General features: G+C 52.4%; 1 protein-coding gene across 1 annotated transcript; it reads right to left on the reverse strand.

Annotated features, from left to right (window-relative positions):
* Positions 1-346: 346 nt before the first annotated feature.
* Positions 347-9,142, reverse strand: SSRP1 (structure specific recognition protein 1). Its single transcript, XM_065881762.1, has 16 exons — positions 9,087-9,142; positions 8,473-8,658; positions 7,533-7,638; positions 7,057-7,247; positions 6,721-6,951; positions 6,475-6,578; positions 6,263-6,391; positions 5,804-6,025; positions 4,980-5,052; positions 4,430-4,568; positions 4,267-4,312; positions 2,674-2,803; positions 2,059-2,229; positions 1,828-1,916; positions 1,097-1,283; positions 347-849 (listed from the first exon to the last, which is right to left on the reverse strand). Exons 1-16 carry the CDS (start codon positions 9,138-9,140, stop codon positions 778-780), a joined length of 2,130 nt encoding a protein of 709 aa, XP_065737834.1. The 5' UTR covers positions 9,141-9,142; the 3' UTR covers positions 347-777.
* Between the last annotated feature and the right edge of the window lie 2,421 nt (positions 9,143-11,563).

The raw sequence follows: 11,563 nt of genomic DNA on the forward strand, positions 1-11,563 counted from the left end.
TTTCCATTACCCCTGCTACAGGGAAGCTGGTCAATCCCGATTCCATTATCTAAAGACTTGGAAAACCCTTGACTCATAGGTGATTAAGGATGGAGCCGTAGCTGCCCCCTCAGCTTGGCTAATGGAGTGCAACTATGAGAGAGACTTCCTAATCAGATCAGCTCTCATTTCTAGACTCTCAGGTGGCCCATCCCAGCAGAAGAGAGTGAAAAACGATGCTTGTCCAGCCGGGAACAGGACAGGATGTACCTGGAGACTTGCTTCCCAGATGAAGGGTCAGAAGAGTGCAGTAAACACAAAAGTGGCAGCAATACAACAGGGCTAGAGAGAAGGCATAAGGACATGGTTTCCAAAGTCAGTTCCCTTTATTAAATGTTGATTTTTCACAGACCAGAAATACAAAATAAAAGTAGAAATAGGCCCCGGTTAGGAGCTACAGACCTGACCTCACATGACCCCTGCTTGCAGCAACTTGACCAGGACAAGCAGCAGCTATATCCCAAAGGTAGGGAAAGCAAGACAAGGATTTGGATCCTGCACTGCCCTGCCTCCCACCCAATCTCTCCCCTAATTATAAAGAGCCGTCCTTGTGAAGCAGCAGAGTAAGACACCTCCCCTGCTGCCCCAGGGAAGTGCATACTAGCAGGAGAGCTTGTTCAGATGGCATGGAATCCAAGGACTACATTTCACACGAGGAGAAACTGGTACCAAAACATGGGGCGCGGAGACTGGGGGTGTGACAGGGTAAAGCCCAAGAAGAGAGAATCTTCCTCCTCTCTACTCATCGGATCCTGACGCCGAGTCTTCGGAGCTGGGGGGAGTACTGGCTAGCTCCTCTTCTTCAGAGTCCTGAAAACCAAAGGTCTCTTAAAGGGAAAGGTGTAGAGTCCAGGTGTGCCCCCCAGCCACTTTTCAGTGAAGAGTCCCCAATTCCCAAGCCCATCCCTAGACTCTAGCACTAGCCTGCAGAACCACAGAATTCCACCTCTCATTTCTGTCAAGGGCCAACCACAACCCTTGGTCCAGAAACACCTGCCCCACCAACTCAGACACCCCTCACCCTCCCAGGCTCCAGAGCCCCCGACTCCTGCTGCACCTCACTCCGCCTCCTCTTCTTTTTGCTCTTATTCTCTCCTGAAGAGCTCTCATCGCTAGACACAAACTCTTTGCTCTTGAAGCTCTCACTCAGCTGCCTTGACGAAGACTTGGATGACGAGCCCCTAGAGGGTGTTGATTTCTTCTCCATCTTTACCTTTACTTTCTTCTTCTTCTTTGACTTATCCCTAGATTAGCAAGAGGGGAAAGGGGATGGGCCCTCAAGTTCCCACCCATGGTCAAGGCCAAATCTCTCCTGGCTTTAACAGGGCCTTTCCCAATGCCAGCCACACTGCCCAGCTCACTCAAAATGTGCACAGCCAGCCACCTCAGCCCCAAGTGCCCCAAGGGAGCACATCATAAACGAATAACCAGAAGAATCAAGAGCTACAGCCTGAAGCAGCCCTATATGCAAAATGTACTTAAAACCTCTTACTTTATCTTTAAAATTCCATGTGAGTTATGCTCCATAATAATGAGTATTTTTAATTTCCCCATACCTTCAAATAAAATTGACCCTCTTAGGAAAATGAGCGATATTTATCCAAGTGACTTCGGAAATTCTCTAGCACATTACCCATACTTGGGCAACTGCCTACCCAGATCTGAGAAGCACTGCCCACCACAGTCAGAAGCATATCTATTATCTTTAACACCCCAATCCTCAACCTGGAATTGCAAAAATATCTGCCAAGAAAGCGGTTACTGGGCCATTTTGTTCCCAAGACTCACCTTTTGGAAGACTCACCCCGGCCCCCTTCATATTCTTTCATGGCTTTTTCATATTCCCTCCTGGCATCCTCAGCCTTGCGATCCCACTCCTGTCTCACACAGACACACACACACACACAGACACACACACACACACAGGAAAAACACAGGGAAAAATGAGGCCTCTTGCCTGACACAGGCTAAACCAGTACAACAAAGTCCCACCAACCCCTCATGTCTGCTGCTACCTACCTCTTTCTTCTCTTTGGACATTCCCTTCCAGATCTCTCCTGCCTTCTTGGAAAGATCCGTGATACTGATGCCAGGATGGTCTGACTTGATCTTCTCTCGGCTGGCGTTGAGCCACAGCATGTAGGCAGACATGGGCCTTTTGGGGGCGTTAGGGTCTTTGCCTTTCTTTACCTACGTAAGAACCCAAATGCCTTCGGCCGTCTATTTCCACAAACCGCCCCCCCCCCCCCGCCATTTTCCCAAAGAACTTATGTGGACAATTTCTTAGGGGGATAAAATGGAGAGAAGACTAAGTGGCGTCAGGCCAGACTGAGAGCTCCCCAAGGGCAAAGACAATGTCTTCCTCCCCTCTGCACCCCAGGGTCAAGCTCACTAGGGGCCCCTTTCCTTGGGCTCCTGGCACAGAAGAAGCCTGCCCCCAATTCAAATCTCCCAGAAGCTGATTATCTCAAGGGCCAGAGTGAAAAATTTCCAAGACATTCATTCCTCAAGGCCATCATCACTGACTATAAAAATCAGCCCCGGAGGACCGGTCAGCAGGCCCTACTGGTGGAGGACAGGAGGAGGTAAAGAGAACAGCTTCCCCAGTGCCCTCCCACTTAGCAGAGTCTCTACCTCCACGGGCTTCTTGCGACTCTTGCGATCCTTGGCCATCTTGGCCTTTTTAAGCTGCTTCCGTTTCTTCTCTTCCCGGTCACTGTCACCCTCATTACTGGAGGAGCTGGCAGAGGCGTTGCTGTCAAACCTGTCAAGGAGAGTGGGGCGTAGACTCGGGGAGAGAGGACAGCACCCTGCAAGCTCAGGACAGAAGGAAAATGAGCCCAAAGATACCTGCCCAGAAAGGAGAGAGGGAGGAGGACCACGGCCTCCCCCCACCAGGCCCCAACCCTGCCTCCTCCCCTGTGCTGAGGTGGCTTCAACCACATCCTCTCCAGACCCAGCCATGGCAATGGGTTACTTGCTAAATCAATCAGTGAGAAACAAATGAACCAATGCGCTCCAGGGGCTCTCCTTGGTCATGCCCTACCTAACCCAGGTCCTACACCGTCCCCACATTCCTGGGGACAAAACCACTGTCTGGCCTTGCCCAGAACATGCCCCAAGTCCATTTCACCACTTCCTTTGATCTAACCGTTTTAATCTGCCCTATAGTCTTTTCCGATGAAGAGGTAATTAGCTACTATATAAAAAGTGGGGAAAACCAACTTCAGTCCAACCCAGTACCTACCCGAACAACAAACACTCCTACCTGTTACACTTGGAACTCCTCAGAAGGTGGAGCTGCATTACACCTCAAAGGTGCTGAGCCGTTTTCAAGGCATTTTCACAAGCATTTGCTCACTGACCTCATAAGTATGCGGCAAGCACAACTAGTGAACTCCAGCAGATTTTTTTTTTTTTCTTTTTGCCGCCCAACATTCATTCCCAATTCTTCTGAATTAAGAGAGTTCCAATTTCCTGCTGGGAACCACCTTGCCCCATTCAGGAAGGGCCTACCCCAACCACAGGCTCTAAGGGCGGGTAAATGGCTTAGTTCTGGCCCATCAGAGCACATCCTAGTAACTCAGACTCAGGAAGGGGCAGTAACCATACTGTTTACCACTGCTCTGAGCAAACTGGCACTTCTGGGTGTTAAACCAGTAGGATTACGCCTGTCCAAAGCTTCTCAGGGTCATTTAACACCGCATGGGGCAAACCTATCTAAAAATAAGGAAATCAGAAGAAATAAAAAGATTCCGCACAGCTTATAAGCAGCTGGGTCCAAGTGCCTGAAGCCAATTCTATCACCAGACTCTCCAGTTACATGAGCTTGTAAAATTCCCTCCTACGCTAAAGTCAGCCTGAGTCTTTACTGACATCAGCGATTAAGAGTCTTGATGGATACGGCACGGGGAGAACACTGCCATCTCACAGGTGAGGACACCACGATGCAACGCCTGACCCAATGACCCCCAGCTGGGAAGCTGGCAAGCACTGATCCTTACTCCCATTCTCTCTCCACTGTCATTTTCTGGCTCCACAATGTGCCTTGTACTTACAAAGCATCTTGACAACCTCCAAAACACTTCCACGTATCACTTCACGGGAGGTCCCTTCTCCACCCTCGGTCCGTAGGTAACGCTGACACATGGGAACGTCCAGAAATATTCTGGTCCCCTAAGTTTATAGGCCGCCACCTCACCCCCACGAGGGGGACCCAAAACTCACTCCTCTGCCACATCCTCCTCCTCTTCACCTGGGTTGAATGACTCATCTGAAAAAGAGCACAGGATACATCAACTCTGCCCCCATGGAAATCCCAGACGCCCAGCCCCCGCCCCACGGAAGAGCCGACCCGCCCCCATGCACAGCACTGCCAAGGTGAGCCCACCGGTTTCTTCTCCTGAGTCATCACTGCTGTCATTCGCATTCTCCTCCCGGATCTTGCCCTCCTCCTTCATCCGTTCCAAGTAGGCATCGTGCTGGTCTTCGTCGGAGTCGGCGTATTCATCATAGCTGGGGTTCATGCCCTAGTCAGGGCAGAGGTGAGAGTGAGGGCCAAACCACCCTGGTGCCTGTAGACTCAAAAAAGCGCTCCCCATGCCTGTGAGTAGATCAGAGCAGCACCCAGAAGACCCTGGGGCTGGATTGTCCACACGCAGCCAACGTGCAGGGCCTTTGCCCCAGACTTCCTGCTGGCGGGGTTAGTCCAAGCCCCTCCCTCTCCCAGCCCCACTGGGGGCTCCTGAGGGGCTGCAGAGACTGCTCTAAGGTCATGCTGAGGAAACCTGCACCAGGAGGGGGAAGGGGTCACACGCACCTCTTTTTTCTATAAGAGTAAGAAGAGAAAAGAGAGTGAAAAAGAAGCCAGACGAACCCCTGCCCCTTCGCCCCGCAGAAAGAACAGGAGAGAGGCTCATCCTTTCCACACACACAGGTACCTCTTTCAATCCTCGGTTTTTGATGTTGAGTTTCTTTGCATTGACAAAATCAAACAGTTTTCCATACTCCTCCCTGTGAGGAGAGATGCACCACATTACTAGACAGGCAGGGCCAACACAGGGGTGGACCCCATGCTGTCCTGACACCCATGGGCCAGGACAGACTGTGGGGCTTGGAGCTCTTGACCGCACTATTCCAACCCAACAGCTCAGAGACTCCCGGAAGACGGCAGGAAGAAAGAGTCAGGCACTAGCCTTGAAGGAAACCTACATGGTCTCAAGAGTTCTGGGAAATAAAAGGTGGGGAGGGAGGTGCACCTATTTACCAATATGCACAGAGCAAAGGGAGGATGCAGGGGGAGGGGATGTGTTCATCTTTTTACTGGTCTGTGTCTCATACTTCTCAGGGTTGTTATGAGGATTAAGTGTGAAGATGTTTGTAAAACGTTTAGCCCACGGCGAGCACTCAATAAACATTAGCTGCCGTGTTCTCGGGCACAAAGCTCATTCCAGGAAAGAGGGAGATAGCATTTCCATCACGGGGGGAGTGGAGGAGAAGAAGGGCTAGTACCAAACACATAGAGCTTTCGTAATACGGAGAACGACTTTTTTTTTAATTACAGAAAGAAAGCAATGGAGAGGCTGCCAAGGCCTGAGCACTCCAAGGAGGACCAAATTCCAGGAAGCAAAAGAAAAATTCTGCTCAAGGCTTGAAGTCAGGGAAGAGTCCCAACCCTGGAGAGTACCCCAGGCCATGCCAGCCTTCCCGGTCGAGGCTGGGTCAGGACCAGGATGCCCAGGAAGTGACTGGCAGAGACTCTCACCTCTCAATGCTACTGAAGGTATACTGAGTGCCCTGCTTGGTCTCAATTTCAAAGTCAAAGGAACGAGTGGTGGTGGTACCACGGGCAAAGTTGACAAAGGAGATCTCATCGAAGCGGATGTGCACAGGTGGCTTGTGGACGTAGATGAAGCCCCGCTCCAGTGGGTACAACAGTCCCGAGCTGGCCTTGTAGGAGCAGGTGATGCACTGGGCCCCCGAGTGCCTGGTGGAAGGTGCAGGGAGCTCAGTCAGCGCCGCCTCGGTAGCAGGAGGCAGTGTGTGCTCAGGCCCTCAAGTGAGTAAACGTCACTAAGCTGCTATGATGGAGGCAACTGACACCGTCAAGCTACAACCCAACCAGGCCTCCAAAGAGCTGCATTCCCATCCCAGGACAGGTTTACCACGGAGACACGGCACAGCCCATCCCCAGCAGGCCACGGGCCCAGGCCTATACTCTCACCCTTGGAAGTTGCCTGGGACTGTGATCTTACGGTTCACCAGGGCTTTCATGACCCGGCTGACCATCTCATAGAGGGACCCTGACATGTTCTTGGTGAGCCGCCCCTCGAAGCGCTTCTCCACCTCTTCCCTGCAAACAGGAAGACGTGGTCACGAGCACTGCTGCCTTCTGCTGGCACACCTGCCTCCTGCCTGGGCCAGGGACACACTCACTCGTTCATGTTGAGAGTCAAGGAGATGTCCTCGTCCTTCGAGAAGAGGAGGATGAGGAAGTGGTAGCGGGTTTGGCCCTGCTTGATGGGGGGATCCAGGCTGATCTGGGAAGGAAGAGCCGACCAAGTTCAGCACCAGTCAGTGCTCCATGGGAACGTGCTGGTGAACTAAACACTGGTGAGATACGTCTACTAAAGACACGGGCAAAACCCAGGGCAATGCACCCCCAGCGGCTTCTGCTTTTACCACAAAAAACATCTGGCGCTGGTCCTTGTGGGGCAGCAGAAAGAGACGCAGCACTGTGGTGTAGGGGATCTTGTAGTCAAAGGTCTTGCCGTGCAGGTGCAGAAAGGTGGGGTAGATACGGATGTCATAACGGCCTCGGGGAGTCAGACACTGCAGCTCCCGGAAGATGCAGATGGCGTCTCCGGTGGCCTGGATCACATCCGCCTTCGACAGCACATTCTGGGCAAAGGCCTGCAAAAGCACACACTGGTAATCAAGCAGCAGAGACCCCACCCCTGGGCTGTCTGGGGCCTGCTCCACACCACCTGCTCCCAAGGCAACCGGGGAAGGCCTCACCTCAACGGGGTCCACGCCATCCTCCTGGGTGGGAGGCACATAGAAGCGCACCTCCATGAGAGAGACCTCTGCATCGTCATTCTGGTGGAATTCCAGGGTCACCTCATTCTTGCCTGTGGTGCACTGGGACACGTTGCTAAGAGGTATCTCGAAGACCGGCTGGTCGCCAATGTCAAAGGAAAGCAGCTGCCCTGGGGGGAAAGGCGTATGGAGCCACAAGCTCTCCCCTTGGCTCTGCATAAACTATGTCCCGCCAGACTATAGGTTCCCTAAGGACAGGGCACTTAGGCTATTCTGTTAATACTGTACCCCAGGGACTAGGCACAGTGCACCGTTGGTCCTCGATTCAAGTACATGATAAATTACAAACTGACAGGAAATCAGAAACAGTGGCAGTAAGAGAGTAAAACAAGCTAAAGGCTGAAACCCTTCATCCTTCCTTCTCCTCCCAGACCTCAATCTTCCGCAAGACTCACCACCAAACTTCACTGTTCCCCAGTTCCAACCCTTCACACAGAGGTCCTTCTCCATGAGCTCCAGGCGATAGTGAGTTTTGAAGAAATCAGAGAGTTTCTCAAACTCCTGTGAGTAGAAGGGAGAGAACAAGCCCGGTAAACCCCAGTGGCCTTAACACAAACTTGAACGTTCTGGGATTATCTATTTCTGAGAAACTGCCCAATACACCTTTTATCAGAAATCCACACTGACTTAGAGTCTCAGCTATAAAGCTATTTAAAAGGCTTTTGAGGGCTTCCCTGGTGGCGCAGTGGTTGGGAGTCCGCCTGCCGATGCAGGGGACACGGGTTCGTGCCCCGGTCCAGGAAGATCCCACATGCCGCAGAGCGGCTGGGCCGCTGAGCCTGCGCGTCCGGAGCCTGTGCTCCACAACGGGAGAGGCCATGACAGTGAGAGGCCCGCGTACCGCAAAAAAAAAAAAAAAAGGCTTCTGGAAAAGGTTGTTTCCAGAGACCGGCTCTCAGGCTGGGAGAGGAGTAAAGGACTGACATTCCTGGCTATGCACCTCACAATGGTTTTCTGACTTTGTACAGGTATTGCTTTAGTGAAAGTGGAAATGAAGATGAAGTGAAGTCTTTAACTCAAGCAGTTCAAAATGAAAAAACAAAACCCAAACTAAAGCATCAGGTAAGACCCTGAACCTGGAGGGAGGCAACAGGCAGAAACCACCAAAACATCAAAACAGCAGAAACACTTCCGGAGTCAAGGCACAAAGAAACTCCCAAGACTGACACCCAAAGCTGAACACTGATTGCTTAATAGCTTCAATGGTCCTGCACTAAGGAGTCCAAACTAGCATTTACATGGTTATCAGAAAAAGGAGCCCCACTTCTCTCTAGAAGGTTAAAAATCAAGAAGACGGCACAGTAAAAAGGGGGCTATGGCAACAGGACACCTCACCGACTCCCGGAAGCCGTCGTACTTGTAGACATGTCCGTTCTTCGTGAGCAGTTTAAGTCCGTGGCCCAGAGCTACTCGGCGCCAGATACCTTCCGTCAACTCCCCAGCCTGGATGTTGTCCACTTTGCCGGTCTTACTATTCTTGAAGATGATGCCCTGGCGGCTCAATCTCAGCCGACCATCATTCTGTTGGAAAAACAGGTCCAAATGCACGGGAACAGCACACAATGCAGACCAGGGTCAGTCCCACCCAGCACTCCTTCTGGGCTGGCCAGATAGCAACACAGGAACAACAGCTAAAAGGGTGAGGGCCAATAAGAGACAAGCAGCCAGAAAATGTGGATTCTAATCCTGGCCCTGATCCAGAACCCTTGCAGGTCCTCAGTTTCGGGATTCAGGGCTGAGCGGCAGGTGTGGTCCCTTCAGATTCTAACACTGTATAATTTTTATACTCTCTCAGGATTGCTTCTTGTTGAGGAAACACTCTGACTCCTTTTCCAAAGTCGCTACACTGATGATACTGCTACCTCATCAAGACAAGCTCTTGTTAGTAAACAAAACGTCTACCCCACCTCCCTCCCTCCACCTGTATTAAAAACCCAAACCCTTCTTACCATGGAGCCTTTCACCTCCTGATACACGTCGTTGAACTCCAGCGTTTCTGCCATGCTGACCTGCCGCTGTTAGGTATGCAGATACACGGCAGACCGGGAATCTGAATTCGAGAGAGGGAGATAAATAAGTACAAAAGACAACACCTCATTCTGCCTACGGATGGAGCCAAGTGGCAACCCTTGCTGTGCCTGGGATGTCTCAAGCTCTCCTCTGCCTGGGAACCTACAGGCCGACTCTGCCGAACTCCAGGGGCCAGGCCCAGCCCGGGCAGAAAAACCAGGCCTGCCTGAAGTAGCGCTTACATCCCAACCAGACACCCGCTCTGGGCACTCCACCGGGCGCCATGGCAACAAGCAGCGGAGCCCCAGGACCTGCCCGGGAGGCAGCACCTCGCCCGCGCCCCAACCCAGCTCAGAGTGCAGGGTTTCCCTCCCAGAGCCCCCGCCGCGACGCGGTCCCGGACCCACAGTTCTCCCCTCCCCCTAAAATGGATTCGCCCGCCGCCCGCGGATTCCAACGCGGAATGGTCCATCACGCGCATCCCGCGGGGGAGCAGGGCCCGCGCCCTCCTAGGGAACGGGGACGGCGACCACCCACCTTCTCAAGCTGTCGCCTCGCGACGGCCCGGGTACGGGCAGTGGGCGCGCTGGGGGACGCGGAGCGGGGGTGGGGACGCGGGGGATGGGGGGGACGCTGGGGAGGCTTTTCCCGCGTGCGCGGCCCAGCGTCCCGCCACCGGAAGCCCGGCGCAGACCATAGAGCAGACGAGCTGGCTAGAGAGATGCGAGCCCGGCCCGCCTTAGCGGCGGTCACATAGAGCGTCGTCGGCGCTGGAGGACCTGAGGCAAGAGGGGTCAGCTGAAGTCTCACCCGCTTGGCATCCGACTAGAAAGTGGGAGCGCGTCGGGCTCTTTAAAAATTACAGACACTTCAGGGGATGACTAGGTTTTAAAGAGAAATTGTGTAGTTGTATTTTATCAGACTTTCCACAAATGCGTGTGTACGTGTTGGAATGATGTGTGTCCTCTCTCTCCTGCACAATAGTGGTTTCGTGGAGTAGAGAGGAGTCTGTGGGACCAAAAGGAAAATATTTCATGAGTTGTGGAAAGGAATGACCCCTCCCACTGCCTCCTCTGAGAATGCGGGTGTTGGTGTGTCTGTGACTGTACGGCCTTCCCCTGTCACATGGGATTGGATCCTTTTTGAAATGAGTTCACTGCGTCCAAAAACTTCACATCAGTACCTGCGAGTTGTGAGTCGCCTGGAAGGGGCTGGCCAGCGGCAGTATCAAGTTGAAGTGTTGGTGTCAGATTCACCATGGAGCCGGAACTGATCTGAAATCACATCAGCCTGGGATTGCAGAAACCAGGCCCCGCCTTATATAGTGCTAGGGTGCGACTTGCCAAATCAGAGCAGGCCAGACCTGGAAGACATGTTTGGGTTCGTCTGCTCCAACCTCCTTTTGCAGATGGGAAAGCTGAGGCCCTAGGAGGAGCGGCCCAGGGTCTCAGTTGGCAACAAAGCTGAAGACTAAGAATCCAGATCTACTTACCCCAGTCTAGTTCTCCTCTGTCATCCTCACCGTGACCCTACATTCAGAATGACTGATAATGTGTGTCGTGTATGAAGACATCAGGACAGAATATTTGAACTCAAGATTTCTCTGACAATCTGACCTACTGTTACACCAGCTTGCTAACTCGATCCTGGGACAAGAGACAACGTGAATGCCCTGTTGCTCCCCGAACTTATAACTTTAACCTCTGGGTAATGGCTGTTACCGCACTATCTAGCAACATAAATTCAACTAGATTCAATAAATATGTATTGAGCTCTGATGCAGTGATAAGATTTGAGGAAACTAATAAACAAGATGGAAACAGCACCAGCCTTCCAGGACCATGTAATCTAACAAATGATTCAGATAAGTAAACTGACAGTAAAACAAAACGCCCAAAAAAACCCAGTATGATAACGCTGTGTTAGAGGTAGAGCTTCAGCCACTGCCAACATGAGCAGGAAATGGGAACTATAGGACTCTTTAATCACCCCTTCCCAGGAGACCAAGAGACCCCCTCCCCATGACCCATGCTATTAGTGGCAACTCGAGAAAGGAGGGGATGGCTGTAGAATCGAGCAGCTTTAGGAAGACCCTCAGGAATGCAGGGGATACTCAGCTCAAGCAGGCTGTTAGGTGGCTGGGGGGTGGGATATTGCAAGGGGCTTTCAGGAGAGCATGAAGCAGCTGGTGAGCCAGGCTGAAGATGCAGCATAAGAGAATGGAACAGAAACGGTACACGGAGTGCAGATAAAACATGAGTCCCAGAGGGCCCTAGCCAGATGCATCCTGGGCAATCAGGAGCCTGGGATTGGAGACCCCACCCCTGCCATGACATCACAGGGGAGTGGGGTGGAGACGAACAAAAAGGGGGTCCCCCACCCTGGCCCTGGACTCTTGGCAGCCCAGAGTGTCAAG

The sequence above is a fragment of the Phocoena phocoena genome, chromosome 8, assembly GCF_963924675.1.
Source record: "Phocoena phocoena chromosome 8, mPhoPho1.1, whole genome shotgun sequence".
NCBI classification, from domain to species: Eukaryota; Metazoa; Chordata; class Mammalia; order Artiodactyla; family Phocoenidae; genus Phocoena; species Phocoena phocoena.

What these genes read in the sequence shown, in the direction of transcription:
- SSRP1 (XM_065881762.1), bottom strand. Translation starts at nt 9,140, where the DNA reads ATGGCAGAAACGCTGGAGTTCAACGACGTGTATCAGGAGGTGAAAGGC. An exon ending in ACCTTCAGTAGCATTGAGAG is followed by an intron (nt 5,053 to 5,803) that starts GTGAGAGTCTCT and finishes CTCTCCTCACAG; the next exon opens with GGAGGAGTATGGAAAACTGT. An exon ending in GAGGAGGATGTGGCAGAGGA is followed by an intron (nt 2,804 to 4,266) that starts GTGAGTTTTGGG and finishes TCTCCTTGACAG; the next exon opens with GTTTGACAGCAACGCCTCTG.